Raw genomic sequence first — 19,185 nt, 5'->3', positions numbered from 1 at the left:
GCACGACAGGATTAAATTAACGACTCTAACGTGCCACAGTTGCCATTTTCCCCTTACAAATCGGTCCTCTGCAGCGCAAAATCCAGCGCAAAGCGTCGAACATTGGTTACGCTGGATGAATCGCAGGTTACTGCCAAAATTAATTTCGATCTGACTTTAAATAAGAACAAAAGCGAAAAGAAGATACGCACATAATTTGTTTTGTGTACAGGAAATGCCGAAAACATAGTCCCCGACAGGTTTCCCTTGAACAGAATAGTCCAACTGTCATCGTTATGCACGCGTTAATAATAATACTATTAAGATTAATAATAACAATAATTATAAATGTGGAATTAGCCTATTTGAAACATTTTCTTTAATAGCCTCAAATGTAATATTAATGAGATAGCATGATAATTAACGAAAAACCCGTGAAGCTCAACAAACCAAAGGTAATCTTTTAAAAACAACCGGATTTGCTGAATAATTAGTGCAGATATGCGAAAAACAACATTATCATATTTTCATTGGCAAAGCAGCGCACTCTGTAATGTATGATGCGTAACGTGAAATCGTTTAGATAATGCAGTGTTCACTAGTTTTTATACAAATTTAAGTTTAAAAGCAACTGCAGTGGTCAAATCTTCAATACACATACAAATAAACAACTTAAAAAGATGGAGTAAATGAATGTGGCATGCACAGCCAATAAAAGGTAGTAGTCTATCCGTTATTCTTTCAGAGCGGCAACTTGGGTCAGCATGCAGATTAGCGCGTGCACCAATCCAAGCCAAAAAGTTTGTCACTACTTTCCAGTATCCGTTATAAATTCAAAATTGTATACGGTGAAAATGATGAACTACAAAAAAAACACTTATTTTCCTAATTCATTTCATTATAGATTCCCGTAAACTAGCACCTGAAAACGACTCGACACTTAAAACAACGTTTAAAAAAACCACATGTGACCGTTTCTAACCTAATCATGATTATGCACAACAAGAAAAAGAGTGTCTTAGTATGACCTCATCATCAGGATGAAGCGCGTGGCTCCGGATCAATAACTTATCAAATACATCGCCTTGTCAAACACTACGATCTGGGGGGGAGGGGGGGAAGCGACGTGCTTACCACTTGAGCGGCGGACAATATTTTCCAAAAAAGTGTTCTGCGGTGCCACCAGCCCTCTCCTTCCCCCGTGCATTCTGCGGTCGAGAAGCGTCGGTCAGACTCGCAGACTTTCCTGAAGCTGATGGTGGAAGTGAAGGAAGCTGGATGGGTATCTATAGGTGGGATGGAGAAGAACATGGTAACGCTTGCCTGGCCAGTCGAGGTCCTCTGATCCACGGAGCTCTGCCAGCACCGCAAGCTCCGCGCTCCACTATGAGGATGCGCATGCGCACTCGTGCGCTGGACCCCAGGAACCCTACTGGACTCGCCAACGCGATGGAGACGGTAGCGCAACAGATGGAAAGTGTCGCACAGGAATTCCAGACATGGGAAACGTTACAGGAATTGGACGTCAGTATATAAGATTCTGTTGCAAAATACGGAACAGGTGTTTCGTAAAATTAAACGTTTTTTGCCCATGAAACTACATTTTATTCTTTATGCGCAATACATGCACGAACCAGCGGGAATGCCTTTATTCAATTAGTTTTACTTCCAGGGAAATATTTATATTTGACACAAAATGAAATGTTTTTTTTTTTGAAGGTATATCTAAATTAATTTCTAAATTAATTAAATGAATATCTACATACCTAATTAACTCTGGAAAGCTAGCGCATGAGTATTGATTACTGTCACTCCATCAGTGTTCATTATTCCACTTTATTAATTCATAATGATTTCAACCGCTTTGTTGGCGAAATGCGGAAACGTACAGCCTATATTTCTGTTTTAGCATTTATTAAAACACACCAAAATGATTTAGCGTCATCACAAGAAACCTGTTTGCAAACCAACAGGGGGCGAAAAAAACTTTGAGGGAATAGAATATTTTGCCCAACAACTTGCAAATGAAATGAGGAAGTCGACAACAAAACCCGTGATAAAGTAAGAAACTATATTTATAGCAAAGGGCTGCATGAATGAAACCGAGAAATAGGAGTCGTCGCTTCTCGAATGGTTCGTCTCGGCGCCTGGAGGGTTCGGGTCTCCTGCTGTGGGTGGTGGATCACCGCCTCTCTGGTGTGTAGCTGGGGGAGTGTGTGGGGGAGTGTGTGGATAGAGCCCCGTTGTTCCCAGCCCACTCCTGCCTAATATGGAGCTCGCCAGGAAACCCATGATTTCCTGACACCAGCGGTGTGAAGCCGCGTACAGTATAATGGTGAAGGCTGACAGAGGTAGTGACGGGAGACGCTGAGGACCAACACGCTTCCCACAACATTTCCACTGTCGGACTAGGAGACCGTACGATGATGGGATGAAAGTTAACGGGGTGATTCAAAGTTTATGTGAATCCGCAGCCCGTTGCGCCGGATAGTTTTGGAAGTGACGGTCTCCGACTTGACGGATTAGTGTTTCGTTACGACGCGTGAGGAACATTTCCCGGTGTTTGTTTAAACTAAGGGCAAACAGCCCTCAACTTCTCGTGGGGAAAAAAATCCCAAACGAAATTGGATAAAAGTTTTTCGTGTGTTGTGTACCGACTACGATGCCTGCGCGTAGTTCCAGGAGTAGGCAGAAGGCAACGGCCATGGTTGAGGATGGAAACGGTAGCGGCGAACCTTTCGGTACACCACAGAAAAAGATGTTGAAATGTGTTGTGGTCGGCGATGGTGCCGTCGGGAAGACGTGTTTACTGATGAGTTACGCAAATGATGCTTTCCCTGAGGAATATGTACCAACAGTGTTCGATCACTACGCAGGTGGGACCATTATGTCTTGATATGATCACTCTGTTAAATAAGCACAAATCGGGACATGTCTCCTTCCGAGTACTGTATTTTACTGTATCCACCTCTCGTGCTATCTTTTTCTTTCTTTCTTTCTTTCTTTCACACTCTCTCTCTCACACACACTCTCTCTCTCTTCCCCCCACACTACCACCACAACCGCGACAGGGTCCCAAGAATAGCCGTCTAAACGAGGAGGTGTCTTACTTCCAGACCGGGGACTGTGGCCCGGCAGGAACTAGTCTAGGGAAAAAAACACTTAACTGCTGTTTTTATCATTTGGCTAACATACAATATATATAGTAATTTGTACGGTCACATAAGCGACCCACCAGAAAAGCCCATTGATATACTGTTGTAGTGCCTGTAGATTTTAATGTGCTTTACATCACATGACATTTCATTTTATATTATTATACTGAGAATGTAATATTAACAACAATATTTTAACAGGTCAACAGTGGCAAATGAGCTCCAGTCAGATACTATAGCCAATCTGGAAAAAAATATCACATACAAAAGCACAGAGCTTTAGTTTCAGCTGGAGGGGAAATACCCCACTGTACGATATCACATGAACGTTTCTAGAATCCTCCGGGGTCAGTTCCTAATTACACAGTTGAGTTGAGGTCAGCTCTGACATCCTCTCTAAAGAAACATGAAAAAAAAGTAAAACAGAGACAGAAAATTTGTACCAAAAACACGAGGAGCCTTTTAAAACACCCTAATTTAAAAACAAAGAAAAGTGGATTCACATGTTTGTCTGTTCTTTGCAGCAATGGAGAAACTTGTTATGAGTATGATACATTATAAGCCACGGTTCTCGGACACAGGCAGGTTGCATGCTCAGCCGATCTCTCCTTTTCCTTGACTGTTAAAGCTAATCATATTTCTTGGGAGGCTGGTAAGCTATTGCTTGTGTGTCAAGGTTATTCAGTGCTTCAGGTTTTTCTCTTTCCTGGTGGCTTCTCTATAGTGACATTTGGAAAAATGGATCTTCATTTGATCAGACTTCAGGTTTTCAAAGTTTACTTTACAAAGCAGAACATTGACAAAACAAAGTATGGACGTCTCTCTATAATCTCACCCTCAAACAAATGCTATAGCTCATTGCCCAACCCAATCAACCTGGCACGCCAGATAAAAGGTGTACTGTTATGATTAGTCTGAGGTCAAATAGTTGTTTTTGAATTAACAAGCATGACAACAGCCAGCATCATTCATTCTTAACAATCTCAATTTAGGCAAGGAACCGGATCGTCTTTCATTTCTGATACCAAAGCTTAAACTGTTGTTTCAAATGGATATTTATTTTTTGTAACATGCACTACTGAGTTCAAAGGCTTCCTGAAGTCTAGAGTGGTAGAGGGCAATAGTGCAGCCGCTTTGAATTAACATGCAGCCATGTGCCTTGGCCATGAAAAAAGCTTTGATGGTCACAGGAAGGGCCTTAGTACCTGTGATTTTCTGGCCCCAGAAAACACCTGCAGCCTTCCAGCTAAACACATGTTCCTTTTTTCAGTTGCCCAGGCAAGGGAGAGATCAACCATCTCATTGGTTAATTATCAAGTCATTCATCATGCACTGTTACATTAGACTTGCAGACATGGTGATGGGCCACTCCAACTTAGAGGAGAACCATAGGTCCACAGCTCCCTCTCATGCAAGGTGAGAATACCTTGTGATGTCTTAAAATGTCCTTAAGTAGATTTTCCTGCCACATGTGTTTTAATATAAATGACAAATAATATAATAATAACAATATTACCCTGACAAATGAATTATGCTCCATGTGATACAAAGATTTCTCAAACTTTGAGAACTGAAACAATTTGAATAATAAAGGAGATTTAAGATATAAACTAATTAGCTGAATAACCTGTAATAATGCAAACAGAATTCATCTACAAGACTGATTTTCTTTTTCTGCTGTCATCATTTATACAGGTGAGTTGGCAAACTCCAAAGATCTTGCTCATAACCTTATAGTCACAGCACATGTAGTGCACAAAGCCTATTAGACAGGTCAACATGTTTGGAATGATTAACGATCCAGCTAAGTAGCACAGTAATTCAAAGGTGACTTGGACATTCTGAAATATTACACCTACTTGTTATGTCTAGATCGTGTTTCTATAGCCATGGACACAGAGAAATGATATTTGGTTTGAAAAACACCTTCAGCCAAAATAAGTAAAGAGGACCAGCTGATTTATCTAGTTCTCGCTGGAATGCAAATGCAACACACATGGAATTATATTTATGGAAACAATGTTTTGTTTTGTAAAGTGTCATAACCTTGCACTGTAGGAGGGATTATGATCACTGGTTCTTCTGCATGCCTGTAGGGAGAGAGAGATATGAACATACTTACAAATGGATTCACCATGACAGTCTTCAAATTGGTTCCTTTACACTGTACTGGCAAACACATGTGACCTCACCACAAACGTTTATCGACTCCATTTTAAAAAGGTTCTGGGCTCCTAAAACCTCATTAACGGACATGCACCAGAACCCAAATTTATGAAAGACATCATTCAAGTTAGCTCATGTATTTTGCTGTTGTGATGTCACACAATAGTAAATCATGTGATGTGCTTGGATCTGCTACTAGTGAAAACAAGTATGACCGTGTTTATGTATGCAACAAGGTGCAGACCCTAGCAGTGACATTTACAGACATGGAGATGAAACAGCAGTTTGCAAAAGGGACAACGTGGCAGGGGGCGTGTGAGTTAAGAGAAAAGAAAGAGAAACGAAGGAACATTTTTCCAGCTTCCACACCAAGACCAAGTGAAAACACAGGACAAACCCGTTTGGGTTTGGCCCCACAAGTCTCTCCACATGGAGAGGGTCTTGACCCAGCATCATAATGAAATGGGTGAATTGTCACACAGTGCCTTCATGTCTAGGCAAAAGAGCACAGAGCTTTCATTGTACGTTGGTGAATGGCCCCCACTGTTTCACTAGAGCTGTATTAGTGTTAAAATGAAAATGGTCATTTGTTGTTTATTGCGGTAGAACAGTAACTACAAGAACTGCAACAGACAACATTCTTCAACATATAGCATCCTGCTGATTTAAATAACCTCAAACTGTCTATTTAATTAGCATCAATTTGGAAATGTCAGTGAGCCCCATTTTAGGATTCACTTGAGGGTAAACCTGTGAGTAACTTTATCTATAGTGGCTTTGTTTTTTTTTTTTGTTTTTTTTTTCATTTGTTCAAGAGTGCTTAATCTTGCAGCGTCATTACCAGTCCATAAACGTCCATGACGGCACCCCTGGGTCTCCGCGCTCATGTCACCAACTGCAAAAGAAGCTTAAAGCTCCGCCCCCGCCAGAGGCAGCGTTTTCCGCTCACATATCCCTTCGGATCAAAATTCCCTCGTCCCAAACAAACAGATCACATTCCCAGTCTGCACCACAGAGTCTGCTAATGCTGTTGAGATGAGTCATTGTCTCACGCGCCTCCCTTCAGACTCCTGCCGCAAATCGCATAATCTACCACTGATATTGCCTCATCGAGCGGCGGGTCTCTCCGCAGGGCACCGGGGGAGGCGAATATTAAAATTCTAATTAAAATATCCATCTTAGCTGAAGAGGTCCATTTAAATGCTGTCACGTGGGCTAAAGGAAGCCCTGCGGCCCTGCAGCGTCAGTCCCTGAGGAGAAGCCCCGCGGCGGCTCTGACGTTACTACAGCAACCTACGAGCAATACAAGAGCATGGCTTGTAGCAACCTCTGACGTTACTAAAAGCCATACTCTTTGAGACCTGGACTGCTGCCAATGCTCAGTTCTACAGTGAGGACAAGACTCATCCAGAAGGTCATCTCACCAGGTCACCTAGCTCTACGTCGAGCGAAGAAGAGCTTCAAGTCAAACTCAAAGTATAAATCAAAGTTCGATATGAGGACCTCAGAGGCAGTTCTTCCTACTTTTTTATGAAATACAGTTCATCCTGGGCTGGGTGACACCAGTACCACAGCTCGTCTTTGAGTGCTACAGACCACCATGACTAATGGGCATGCAGCCAGAAGAGTGGAGGTGTAGTAAACAGTGTCTGCAGCAGGACATGGTCTCACTGTATCATTACACACCTCTAAAGGGTTTCTGTATAACAGTGACTCTGTCACTGTTGTCATTCTGTTTGTGGTAATTGCTCTCATTGGGCAAATCCCAGCAACGGTGTATCTAGCAATGTTGTCTAAACTAGTGGGAGGAGTGATGTAAACAGAGCACCAGGTAACTGTGGCATTGTAGACAAACTTCATGTGCACAGATGCAGCTACCTCGTCTGCAATGGTGGGCTTCAGAGTTTTAACAAGAGTCTACACATAATACTTTATTTGTGCAGATATTTAAACATGCGAGATGACTAAATAATCGGCTCTAATAGTAGCGGGGGATCCATATATATAAACAAACCTACACAGATGTCACATATAACCACTCCGGACCAAGCGAGGACAATTTAAAGTGTAAATGAGACTACAGTCACATCTAATCACTCATGTAATCACACCTACTGTGTAGGTACATGCGGTCTTGTTGTGCATGGGTCATCCAACATAGCATATGTACCGAAACACCACTTCTGCTTGGCACAAATTTCCCATCATCCATTTCTAATTCTGAAAACATCCCACAGCGTTTAGTGCTGCAGTCCCTTGTTCACATTCATCAGACGTGTTTAGTAAACAAAGGCAGTGCTGGGCCAATCAAGAGCAGCCTCCCATTAGCCTCTGAGTAGGGCTCCGAATACGTGATTTGATTCATATGCATAATTAGTAATGTCTGGGCTCTGAGTTGATCTGGGGATCTGGCTGGTTGAATCAGTTGTAGTAGCACACAGAGTAGAAGCACCTCAGCTAAGCCAAAGCTCTAGTGTTACTGTACTGGGCATCCCAAGACTCTGCTGGCTGTATTGTATGCAAAAAATTTTTTTTTAAAATGTATTAATAACATTTTTTATCATATGCAAAAACAAAACCTCTACAAAGCACATACTCTGTGATTATATATGCTGGCAAAGACAGGGTAGCACATTAAGACTACATGAGGCTAAAATTCAGAGGCATTACTTTCACTTTTGGAGAGTCACTGTGGTATCCAGGCTGTTACCTCAGAAATTGCTAAGAATGCCAAGCACGATATTTGAAGAATAGACCTACTGGCATTAGCATATTCTGATTCAATTCAGCTCTCTCATGGAAGTGGTCAAATGGGATGGGTTTTTCAGTACAGTTATAAAAGAGTAATAGCACAGTAGCACAAGTACAACAAATATTTCTCCCTCCATGCACCCACACACACATACTGCATGTCTGCTGAATACCAGTGATGCTTATGTGGTGACTGTTTGGTCTGTCTATAGAGCAGGAATGACTAGACTTCCTAGCAGTGTGTGGACATTGCTGTAATCAGGGGTCAATATTTGAATTCTACACATTGCACTGGTTAATGCTGCCCAGGGAACTGATACGCCAGGGAATTTCATTCTTTAACATTTCCACAGATATTATTTGTCGCTGCGCTTAGGGCTGGGCCAGCTGAAGGAGTCATGACGGGTTAGTTAAGCATTCTCGTGTTACACACTGTACACAAAGGCTGAAGGACTGAGGAGAATGTGGAACCCCGGGGGCTTCTCCACACCCCGAATGACACTGCACAACGGGGGAGCAGGGACAGGGATGGGGGTGGAGCGACTGCAACAACAACATCCCATCTCTGTCTTCGGGCTGGGGAGTGTGGAAAGACAAAGAAGGGTTCTGGCCCCCACGAGGGGAGGCAGCTGACCGGATGGAACAGCTGAGGGCCTAAGACAGCGGCAACACCACGCCTCCCCCCCTCTCCTCCACCACGAGCCACGCCCTCACACACACGCACACCTCCCCCCGGCTAGCGGTGATATCTCCTCTCCCTCTCCCCCTCTGTTTTGTTTGTTTTTTGTTGTTGTTCTCCTCCCACTGTGTGGGTCCTCTTGCCAACAGGTGAGGAAAAATGTGAGGAGAGCAGTTGGAAAGGGGGGAGGGGAGAGACACAGGAGGGGAGGACAGAGGGTGCATGTTTGCACTGCAGACTCCTTATTTAGCCAAGCCCCAGGAGGAGAGGGGAGTGCAGCTCGTAAAAGGGCCTGTCAAGAGCAGCTGATGTGCTGCAACAGACATTCTGGCTCTTCCTGGGCTCTGGAGGGACGTCTTGGAGAGGAGCACGTCTAATGGAGGCCCCGCCCCCGCCCCGCCCTGCTCCAGCCCCCACACCCACTGTCCTGCAGCCCTCCTCCAACCCCGGGAGGGGATCACTCCGCTCCATCGCGGCTTCACGCGGTGCACCCTGGGTCATTACAGACCAAACTCCATCCCAGTTCTCTGTCTTTTCTACGTCGTGCAGGACGCTCAGCGGTTACCCCAAGGAGTGTGAGGCGTGATTGAACGTTTGATTTAAATTTGCAGAGTGTCCCGCAGCCTTGTAGGCAATGCTTAATTACATCTATGGTTTTTCACAGCCAACACTGTGCTGGCGAGTGAGACAGTAAAGCACGTTATAACGACGGGGCCACCGGGGTCTCGTTCTGCTGTCTCTCGCTGGCGCATCTTTCAGATCATCACAAAACAGGGAGCAACTGTTCAACCTGCCGTCCTGCAGCTCAGTACTGACCTTCATCAATGTTTAAACCATCCCAGCGCGGCCGCTACGTAGAGCAGTCGGACGGGGGGGAAAGAGAAGGTCGTTTTGTGCTCTGGCCACTATTGTATGCAGTCAAAAAGTCCAGGAAATGGTCAGCTTACACACACTTGGTTGATTATTGGGATGACGGCAGAAAAAAACACACACACATTTTGTCTGGCTCTCTTCCTCCTAGCTGTGTCAACACAGCCGTCTTCTCCGTCTCATCACACACAACACAGGATGTAGGTTGTGCGTGAACACCCACACACCCACACACACACACACACACACACACACACACATATCTCTTCCTCATCCCTCTATCAAAGCTTGCCACCCCCTGCTGTCGACAGCCGCTCCGCACCAAACCCCTCCCCCCACCTCTGTCTCCCAGCTGACTAAAGTTAATATCAACAAGTACAGACTTCAGACGGCCAAGATCACAGCAATATAAAAAGACCCAGCTTGCCTCAAGAGGTTTTAATTTAAATCTTCTCTAACTTCTTATTTTGCAGTAAATGTAACAGTATCTGGCAGACAGCACTTGCTGGGATTGTACGACACTGCTGGACAGGTACGTCAACGCAGCACTAAACAGTTCTGTCATACTAATCACATGCTGTCCTGTGCAGCCTCATTGTACAATCACGAAGTATAAATTCTTCCCACAGCCAGGAATCTCTGTGTCTACTTAATTCAATGAAAGAGTCTGCAGTGTTTTCACACATGAGAAGAGGGTAACATTGCCATGCCAGTTGTTTTGCAGAACTGCTACTAAACCTGAAAGATTTTCATACAGAAGACACAACCAAACCCACTCTGGGCTGGTGCCAATTATCAACAAACATCTACTGATTTAATGGTTGAATAAATGGTTGTATGTGTAAAATTCAGTATCTACAATGTAATTAACCTGCATTTGATGCATTACAATAGGGAAAAGGCATTTTGAGACAGTAACTTATATCAATACGAAAGGGAAAGAGTCATCAGGTGCTGTTGACTGGGGCCACTGCGTGGTTGCTGACCTCATAGTTTTAACGTGCTACTGGCTCACAATACAAGAGGAGACCCAATGCAAGAACTATGGCTACTGGCTGGATGTGCACGTGAGTTCATAAAGATTACTCGAGTGCATTTCTAACAGTCAAGCTCAAACTGGGACCATATTATTATTCTCTTCTCTTCTGCTGTAGCTGAAAACTAGCTGTGCCTGATAACTGAGCCAAGACGTTGCTCTGTAGACTATAAAACCTTCTCCAATGGCAAAGTCTGCCTGTCTGTCTGGTTCTGAACATTAGGTACAATATTAAACTAAAGTCATCAAGAATAGCCCCCTATTTGAAGGATCATCACAATCACAGCAGTATCTGGAGTTTAAATGGTCCATTTTGATCTACAGAAATGTGTAGTAACCGTTTACATTAGGGATGCACCGAAAATTCGGCCACCGAAAATTTTCGGCCGAAATGGCTTAAATTTGCATTTTCGGTTTTCGGCCGAAATACTTTCATCACCGAAACAACACGGCCGAAACAATGTGCTGTGATGACGCAAGCAAAAATCGCCACCTGCACGCGCTTATTTGGATAAAGCTAGCAAAAAAGTTTTCCAGTGATGGCGCCGAGGCAAAGGACATTACACCAAAAATTATGGAACTCGTTGCCTTAGACGATCAGCCGTTCTCTGTCGTAGGGATTTCGTAGGCTAATAGAGCACATTGAGCCCCGTTATGTTTTGCCGAGCAGACGACATTTCTCAGAAGTGTGTTTACCTGAGCTGTTTAATATTGTTGAAACTCACGTCACGTTTTTATGAGAGAATTTATATTTATCTTTCAGGCCAGTCAGTTATAATTAAATTTAACTCGTATAAAATACATATATTTATCCTCTCAGATAAAAACGGTCTGCAAGCGAGTTTAATTTAATTAGTGGTCGGCCGTTGTCAGCGGTATCGCCGTTAACGGCCCACCACTAATTTTATTTTATAATATGCATTACTGTAATGTCAGTGCTAAATAAATATTTTCAAATCAAATTTTGTAGTTGATTTATTCTTTGAATAGCAATGCCTTGATTTTAGTGAGGTTAGCCATAAATCCAATGTTACTAATAATTGGCATAATGTATTTCGGTGTTTCGGTTTTCGGCTTTCGGCCTTGGTTTCCTCATTTTCGGTTTTCGGTTTCGGCTAGGAATTTTCATTTCGGTGCATCCCTAGTTTACATGGGCCAGATGTATGCATTAAACAATGCGACCCAGGCCATTTCCAATCCAAAACACTTCCTAAAGTCTTTAAATTGGAAACTGTTGTTTATAGGGCACAACTTGATCTCAACAGTTGCAGTATTCAGTGATAAAAACCAAACCCTACCACAGAGCAGACTCACGGTTCATTAGGCAATGCTCGAGCAGATCCTGAACACAGGGTGCAGTCGGTCAGCCTCTGGACTAGCGTAGGGCTGCTGTGGGTTTTAAAACCGAGGCAGGCTGATTTATTCCCCATGCTGCACTGCATAAATGAATGTCACGCAGTTCCCTGCCTGCCACTGTAAGCAATTCACTAATCCCGTGACACGTCCACAGCATGTTGGGGTCTGGTTTGATATCGATCACTTGCCTGATGATTACACCTGAGCAGTGGAACATCTGGCATCTGACAGGAGGTTGGCATTATTTCAGCGCTGCACAGAGAAAAAACATTGACATAATGCAAAACACACATTTTTTAAATGCAATTACAAATATTCAGTACTATGCAAAAGTCTTACACCCGAGGGCATCTGTTTAATGTTTTCATCTGGGCAGTATTTGTTTAAACTGATGGTGTCACTGTGACAGATTCTTTCATGCTTCATATTTTGACTATAGCTGCTTTTCACTTGTGTCACTAATCTAGTGAAGCCACACAGGGTCAGTTATGTTGAGGACGTCTGTTTAATTGTGTTTCAGTCAGTAAAATTTTTTGCTAGTCAAGAGGGCACTATTGTAGGTAGGGTAGGCCTAGATACCTGTGAGGATACAGAATGTAACACACACACACACACACACACGTGCACACACATGTTCATGTTACTCTGTTGATTTTGTTTTATTGCAGTAATGTTTTAATGTTATTGCAGTAATGTGTTACTTGGTGTAATATGCGATATTTTATGTCTTGAAAAAACACCTATAAATAGTTTCATACTGTTCTAATATCCCAAAGATATTTCAAAATTTCAACATTTCCAAATGTTCACTCATTTTTATAGCCTCAATTTGGAAGCCCAAGACAAACAATAAATTATAAGATATATGTAAATTTCTTTTTGTTTTTTACAATGTTCTAAGATACACTCAGACATCACATTAGTCGTTTCAGAGTCGATACATGATGCACTTGCATGTTATTCTATCCACAACCACTGCAATGTTTTCCTTCTCAAGCCTTCAACAGCAGATGTGAAGAACACAAAACAGTGCTTAATTAACGAAAGCAGCTTCATTAGTGATCTTCCACATCACCCTCATGCTGTCTCGTGATACAGGAAGACTACAACCAGCTGCGGCCCCTCTCCTACCCCAACACGGACGTGTTTCTCATCTGCTTCTCCGTGGTGAACCCTGCTTCCTACCACAACGTCCAGGAGGAGTGGGTGCCTGAACTCAAGTCCTGTATGCCTAAAGTGCCGTACATCCTGATAGGCACACAGGTGAGCACCGCCAATCAGGCTTCTGCTGGGGAGAAAGAACAGAAGACTCAGAACAAATACTGCAGTGACTGTTGAATCATAGACGGTCCAGTCAATGAGCCAACGCTCTTCTGAGCTTCTTTTATGGATAGAATCATTTAGTTGTGGATCTGGATCTTTGTTATTCTAAAATTCTTGCCTGTGGAAATGCCACATATGCCACAGAATCTATTTACCGTTATGAAGCAGAAGAAAAGTAACATTATGTGGAGGAAATGTTATCCAAAAAAAATCACAGAAGAAGCTCTCAAAAATCATCCTGCAAACAAAAACTTAGAATGAGTCATTGTTTATCGTCAGAGATGACCGATCCGCTGATGTGCAGCAACAGTGATACAGTGGCAATTACGACAGTGTGAGATGGTGGAACATTTTTATTTTAAAGCGGGCAATTGTTATGTTCTTATGTTGGGCTCTTGTCTTGTGCAGATTGACTTGCGAGATGATCCAAAAACATTAGCCCGCCTGCTCCAAATGAAGGAGAAGCCACTGACTTATGAGCAAGGCCTGAAGCTAGCCAGACTGGTGTGGACATCATGAGATCTACTGAACATATTCTTACTAAACTACTGAAAGTAAGATGTGCAAGCTGTTTAAACTTGGCTTCATTGTCCATGTCGTGTGTGTATGTGTGTGTGTGTGTGTAGATTGGAGCGCAGTGCTACCTCGAGTGTTCAGCGCTAACCCAGAAGGGACTAAAGACGGTGTTTGACGAGGCCATCCTGACAATCTTCAGTCCCAAGAAGGCAAAGAAGACCTGTGCACCATGCAGAAGTTGCTGCATTATTGTATGAGCACAGAAGCCATGAGACACATCCTACTGTGAAGACCACACCTCCACATCTCTGTCATCCTGACAAGCCACGCCCTTTAAACACCTCCCATTCATTGCCTGTCCTGTTGTGAGCCTGTATGGCGATTGGCTGAAGAAGTAACTGCTTTTAGCTTAAAATCATGCAAATCACCTCCTCCCTCCTGGCCTGAAGTCTTGTGACACTTGAGTGGTGATCTTGCATATTCAGTGTATTTCTAGGGCTCATGAAAACAGACACACATTCATGTAAACAAGGAAGGTTGCTTCTTTCATGACAGGCCTCCAGATGAATGCACAAATCTGCTCTGCGTACACTTCAGATGCACAGTGTGCAATAGGGTTTCCCTTCTGTTTTCAGGAAAACACCAGCAGTCTCTCAGATGACTATCCTAGGCTTTCTACAAAAGTGCCTTATTCTCCCAAAAGTGCCAGCACGCTATTTATACTGCCGTTCACCTCTTAGTTTCATGCCAAAGACAATTTGCCTTCCTGTTTTATAACAGGGATGCAGTTCGTCGAATTGACACAGGGAGTCCTACCCAGTCGCCAGTCCAACAAAACATCTTGTTTTCAACTGTGGGCTATTGAATTCTCGGCCCCATGCATTACATACTTTCTCAAGGCCCACGAAAAATGTTCAAAATCCATTCCGTCGTCTTTCTTGCCATCACCTCAGATCAATAGTGTGCTCTTTCCACAGTCAATGCCTTAGTGGTCTGAGATAGTTAATAAGGGAAGTTCTCAGGAGGCTGGCTGTATCAATACAGAACAAGCAGGTACAGATCTGAGAGAAGTAAAGACATGGAGAATCAAAGGGGAACCTACTTAACACAATTCAGTGTTTAAGTGGACTATTTAAAATGATCAGTTTAAATAACACTTACAGCCACAGGATACAGGAGTGCACTCTTACGAATGTGAACCACGCATTCTGCAACAGACGAAGACTTGAACATGTCAAATTTGTTGCAGGATTATGAGGCAGCAAAAATGCTTCCTTTTTCACTGTGATGTTTTACAGCCTTAAATCCCCCGTTCTTCTGATACAGAATTACACTAGTTAAATGTGAACTACAAAGCCTGTTTTCATGTGCCTTAATTCCCTGCTACGGATTCGCTGGAATTAAGTGAGCACAAACTGTGCTGAAAATATATATATTTTACATCAGCCTTACCACAAACTCAACAGCTTCTCTCTCCACAAAAGTCAATTTCAATTTCAGACATTATCCATGATTTCGGAGGCAATGCTGTGCAAAATCTCAGGGCATGTAGCAGATGGTCTGAGTGCATTTTGCCATTAATTTACATTTTAGTGAAATTCTGGTTCAGAACAAAGCAAAACGCTACGAAAGGTTCTGTTCATAACCATTCAGCCTGTTCATCAGTCTCCATGAGAAGTATTTTTGCATTGTTTTTCCATTTCTTTGACCTCCTCATTTCATTAATGAACACAACAAACTGAGCTCTCAAGCCCTGATGTCAGTCCAGAGACCTTAAGTAGCCTGGCTCTAAGTTCTGATGCATTTCCTCTCTATAAAATGTGATCTTTGTGAATTCCATGTAACTTCTGTGTGCTCACTCACGAGGTGCAGCATGACAAATGCTACTGTGAATGTCGAGATAAATTTCTTGTCAGTGCCCGACGATAATGTAATTACAAATTTACACAGTTCTCTTAGGACAGAATATACATTTAAGTGATTGCATTAGACCAATATTATATCAATTAAATATTCTGTAAACTATCATAAGCTTCAGGGCTAAAATCAGCGAGACAACATCTAATTCATTGAAAATGCAACAGTAGAGAAGTTTAGGTAACTGCACCCAATTTCCTTAAGTGTATGAAATTAGAATGAACAAAAAAACTATTCTCAAAGAAAGTCCTGAATGCACAGCTGTCCTGGTACTGAAATTCTTTCCACTGTAGCTCTTTGCCTGTATGAAAACACTGGTTGCCTTGTGATATGACCTCAGGGGACTTCCTCCAGAGCCTGCAGGGTGCTAGCCACCTTCCACACGAGTGAGGAGGCAGACCTGTGTCCGAAGAGGGAGCGATAGCTCAAAATCATATGCCTTTGATGTAGCATAGAATTAGTTTCTTCACTTGTCTTACGACACTGTGCCTTGGTTAATCCTATGCGACTGTGATCGTACCAAAACCACCAGTGGTAGCACTGGTCATGGGCGTTGAGCCGAATTCAGCACCCCCGCCACGAGGTGCACCCCCTGCTCAGGTAGACCAAAGATCCCGGGGTTAAGAGGGGGTTTATTTCTTGGCACATGGTCTGCTGTAATAGGCACCCCACTGTAACTTTCATTCTGTCAATCCTAGCTCAAAAGTCTTCTAGATATATAGCCTCATTTCAGCCATAGGCCTATAGATGCAAGTTGCCAGTTTGTTTTGCCATAAAATGGACATGCCCCTTATTTATACATTCAGTATAGATTAAAAACTGAAATAAATATAAAAAGAAGAAATAGAAATAAAATACTCAGTGTTTTTTTTTATTTATCAATATCTTTATTAGATTTTCAAGATGATTAAAGAAATACTCAGTGTTGAATGGAACATAAGGCATTAGGCACATTCCTCAGTATAGTTAAAATAAACTGCTATAAAGTCACCGTGACACGTACTTCTACTCTGTAAATCATCGATGTACATCACTCTTATGTGAAATGTGGGTCTGATTGGTACATAACTAAGGTCAGTGGGGTTTGCTAAACTAAAGTCAGTGGGGCTTCCGCTATCGGCGACAACGAGATGCTGAATTCGGTACAACATCGGCAGTAACTTGAACCCAACGTGGAAAAGTTTTTTGTTTGTTTGTTTTTTTCTATGTAATATCGTTCATTTGTCATTCCATGTGTTGGTTTGTAATCTATGACCGCTTTCTTAGCCAAATATATAATGGTTTGTATATAGATCTCTTGGGATTAAAGCTTGCGAACAAACTTTATGCATATCTTTTTAATTAAAACTTTTATTAAGAGATCTTCGACATTACATTCTGCGAACGTTACTAACTTCGCCTTTTATGTCTGTAACCAAGTACCTCCGATAACTAATTACAACTAATGACTTTTCTTTATAAACCTTCCGCTATGCGCCACCATTTTAGCTGACTATGTTAGTTTATATTCCAGAGCAGTTTACGCACCACCAATGTCTCCAACATCCCACAAATAGTGTTTAACCTGTGGAAATATAGTTAAACATTAGTGTCCACTTACTGCTACGTGTTAAAGGACCGCCATTAAAATAAACTTCCTTTTTTGAAAACTAAAGATTTTCCTCTGAATTTGTAGAAAACCCAGACGTTATAAACGTTAACTAAATAAATTGGTAGCAAAGTGATTATTTCGACATCCTCATGGCCAACTGAACAGATCAGATACCTGCTGTCTGGACAGTAGGCTACGTCTTGTTCATTAGTGTCATTTGTGACTTAAATTACGTTAACCTCAATAAACCTGCACGAATAATCAGAAAACCAACCCAGGTCCCAGAAACAGGTCGAAAAAAGATTTAAGAGCCATTTAAGGTCGGAACTGTTGTAAGATGTCTCTTGTGCAGTTCCATTACTTGGTCGGATATAACTGCTGAAAGCCTATAGCATAATTTTTCCACATTAAAACGTGTGCAGTATCATGGGAACATCATGGAAAATAAACGTTTAAAGTGACTATTAAAACATAAAAGTGATTCTTAAACTAAAACCGCGAACTCAGTAGGAAGGAGCTAGTAGCTAGAGAATTGAGCTGGTGGCGATCCCGTACACTTTATTCTTCACGTAGCCTATGTTGATATATTCTGTATATAATGGCTCTACCACTTTATCTAACATCCTACCTTTTGTACAGTTTTACGTGGTAGTTGATCAGCATCAACGTATTTCAAGTAGTTTTGAGGATGTTTTGGTCAAATGCTGGAAGGTAGAAACAGCACAGGAGCTGATGCAGCAACGTCAGTCCTTTCGGTCTGATTTTACCGCCTGTTCTTCACTTGGTTAACGTTGTGAGTGCTCATCACTTTAGGCACGTCTCGTACTTTCCCCTGCAGAATCTCTCCGGACTATTTTAAGGGAGAAGATGGGACATTTGCAAGAGCCATTTGTCATTTTAATTTTTATTAAGTTCTGTTCCTGGACCCAAACGCTTGACCGACACACACTCACTCACACACACACACACACACACACACACACACACACAAAGTTGGTTTCAGCATTACTGGAAAAACCTTGCAAAAGTTGCAATGTAGGACATAACTGTATCTTCCAGTTTCGCTGTACAAGAATTCTGTTCAACTTGCCATTTTTAGTAGCCTACTGCAATTTACACTCGAAAGCATTAATCATATCACTGATGTGAACTCACTGCCCTCTGCTGGTACAGAATGTATGACAAGCAAGTCTGGTAAATACATCACTAAGTGCTACATAAGGACAGCAGCGCAAGGATGCATTTTGAGTTATAGAGAAAATAGGACTCCCAATTCACCCAGTCACGTCCCTTCAGAAGTCCATAAACTGTCCCACCCCACACACACCTCACCTTGCAGGTGCTTCTTTTTGTACCACTTCAAAGCCCATAAACATATATGGGTGCTTCAAGTCCTAGATTTTTTAAATCCCAATTATAATCCAAACTGGTTCAGTAATTGGAGAAATTACAGATGATGCAGGTCATACCTAAAAATCCATTCAAGCTGAACACCTCTGGAAAGCAAAATCACAATAATTATTAAATGTGTAAATTAACAGTCCTTAATGGGATTCCAGTCCTTAATGAAAACAAAACACTGATGTAACTTCATTTAAATATTCAGGTGGAAAAAATAGCAGAAAGCCATAAACTAGCCCCTATACACCAGCTTGTACTTAGAAGACAAGAACACAAATGAGGCAATGCACAATTTTTTATCACAAAAGAGGTTTATTTAATATCTCTGTCCTTTTTAAAATAATTAGATTTATTCTATTCATCAAACCTTTTCTTTCGAATTTTTAACATTGAACTTAGTTGGGCCATCATAAAACACACAATATGTATGTAAAGGGAGGGGGGA

The 19,185-nt window shown here is 42.2% G+C and overlaps 2 protein-coding genes across 3 annotated transcripts in view; one reads left to right on the top strand and one right to left on the bottom strand.

Annotated features, from left to right (window-relative positions):
* kcnh5a (potassium voltage-gated channel, subfamily H (eag-related), member 5a) overlaps window positions 1-1,392 on the bottom strand; it is a 65,997-nt gene extending 64,605 nt beyond the window's left edge. For both annotated transcript variants that reach the window (XM_077016902.1, XM_077016903.1), the window contains exon 1: window positions 1,114-1,392. In XM_077016902.1, coding sequence (XP_076873017.1) covers window positions 1,114-1,186 — 73 coding nt within the window. In that variant the 5' untranslated portion in view covers window positions 1,187-1,392. The remainder of the gene's footprint in view (window positions 1-1,113) is intronic.
* Window positions 1,393-2,069: 677 nt separating this feature from the next.
* On the top strand, window positions 2,070-17,380 carry rhoj (ras homolog family member J). Its single transcript, XM_077016901.1, has 5 exons — window positions 2,070-2,855; window positions 10,074-10,132; window positions 13,091-13,255; window positions 13,724-13,819; window positions 13,942-17,380. The coding sequence occupies exons 1-5, from the start codon at window positions 2,642-2,644 to the stop codon at window positions 14,086-14,088; spliced, it is 681 nt and encodes a 226-aa protein (XP_076873016.1). The 5' UTR covers window positions 2,070-2,641; the 3' UTR covers window positions 14,089-17,380.
* Window positions 17,381-19,185: the final 1,805 nt, after the last annotated feature.

Source organism: Brachyhypopomus gauderio, chromosome 9 (assembly GCF_052324685.1).
Source record: "Brachyhypopomus gauderio isolate BG-103 chromosome 9, BGAUD_0.2, whole genome shotgun sequence".
Lineage (NCBI taxonomy): Eukaryota > Metazoa > Chordata > Actinopteri > Gymnotiformes > Hypopomidae > Brachyhypopomus > Brachyhypopomus gauderio.
The sequence above is the reverse complement of the archived record's forward strand: the minus strand, read 5'-3'. Positions and strand labels throughout refer to the sequence as shown.

What these genes read in the sequence shown, in the direction of transcription:
- rhoj (XM_077016901.1), top strand. Translation starts at nt 2,642, where the DNA reads ATGCCTGCGCGTAGTTCCAGGAGTAGGCAGAAGGCAACGGCCATGGTT. An exon ending in TGTACGACACTGCTGGACAG is followed by an intron (nt 10,133 to 13,090) that starts GTACGTCAACGC and finishes CTCGTGATACAG; the next exon opens with GAAGACTACAACCAGCTGCG. An exon ending in GCCTGAAGCTAGCCAGACTG is followed by an intron (nt 13,820 to 13,941) that starts GTGTGGACATCA and finishes GTGTGTGTGTAG; the next exon opens with ATTGGAGCGCAGTGCTACCT.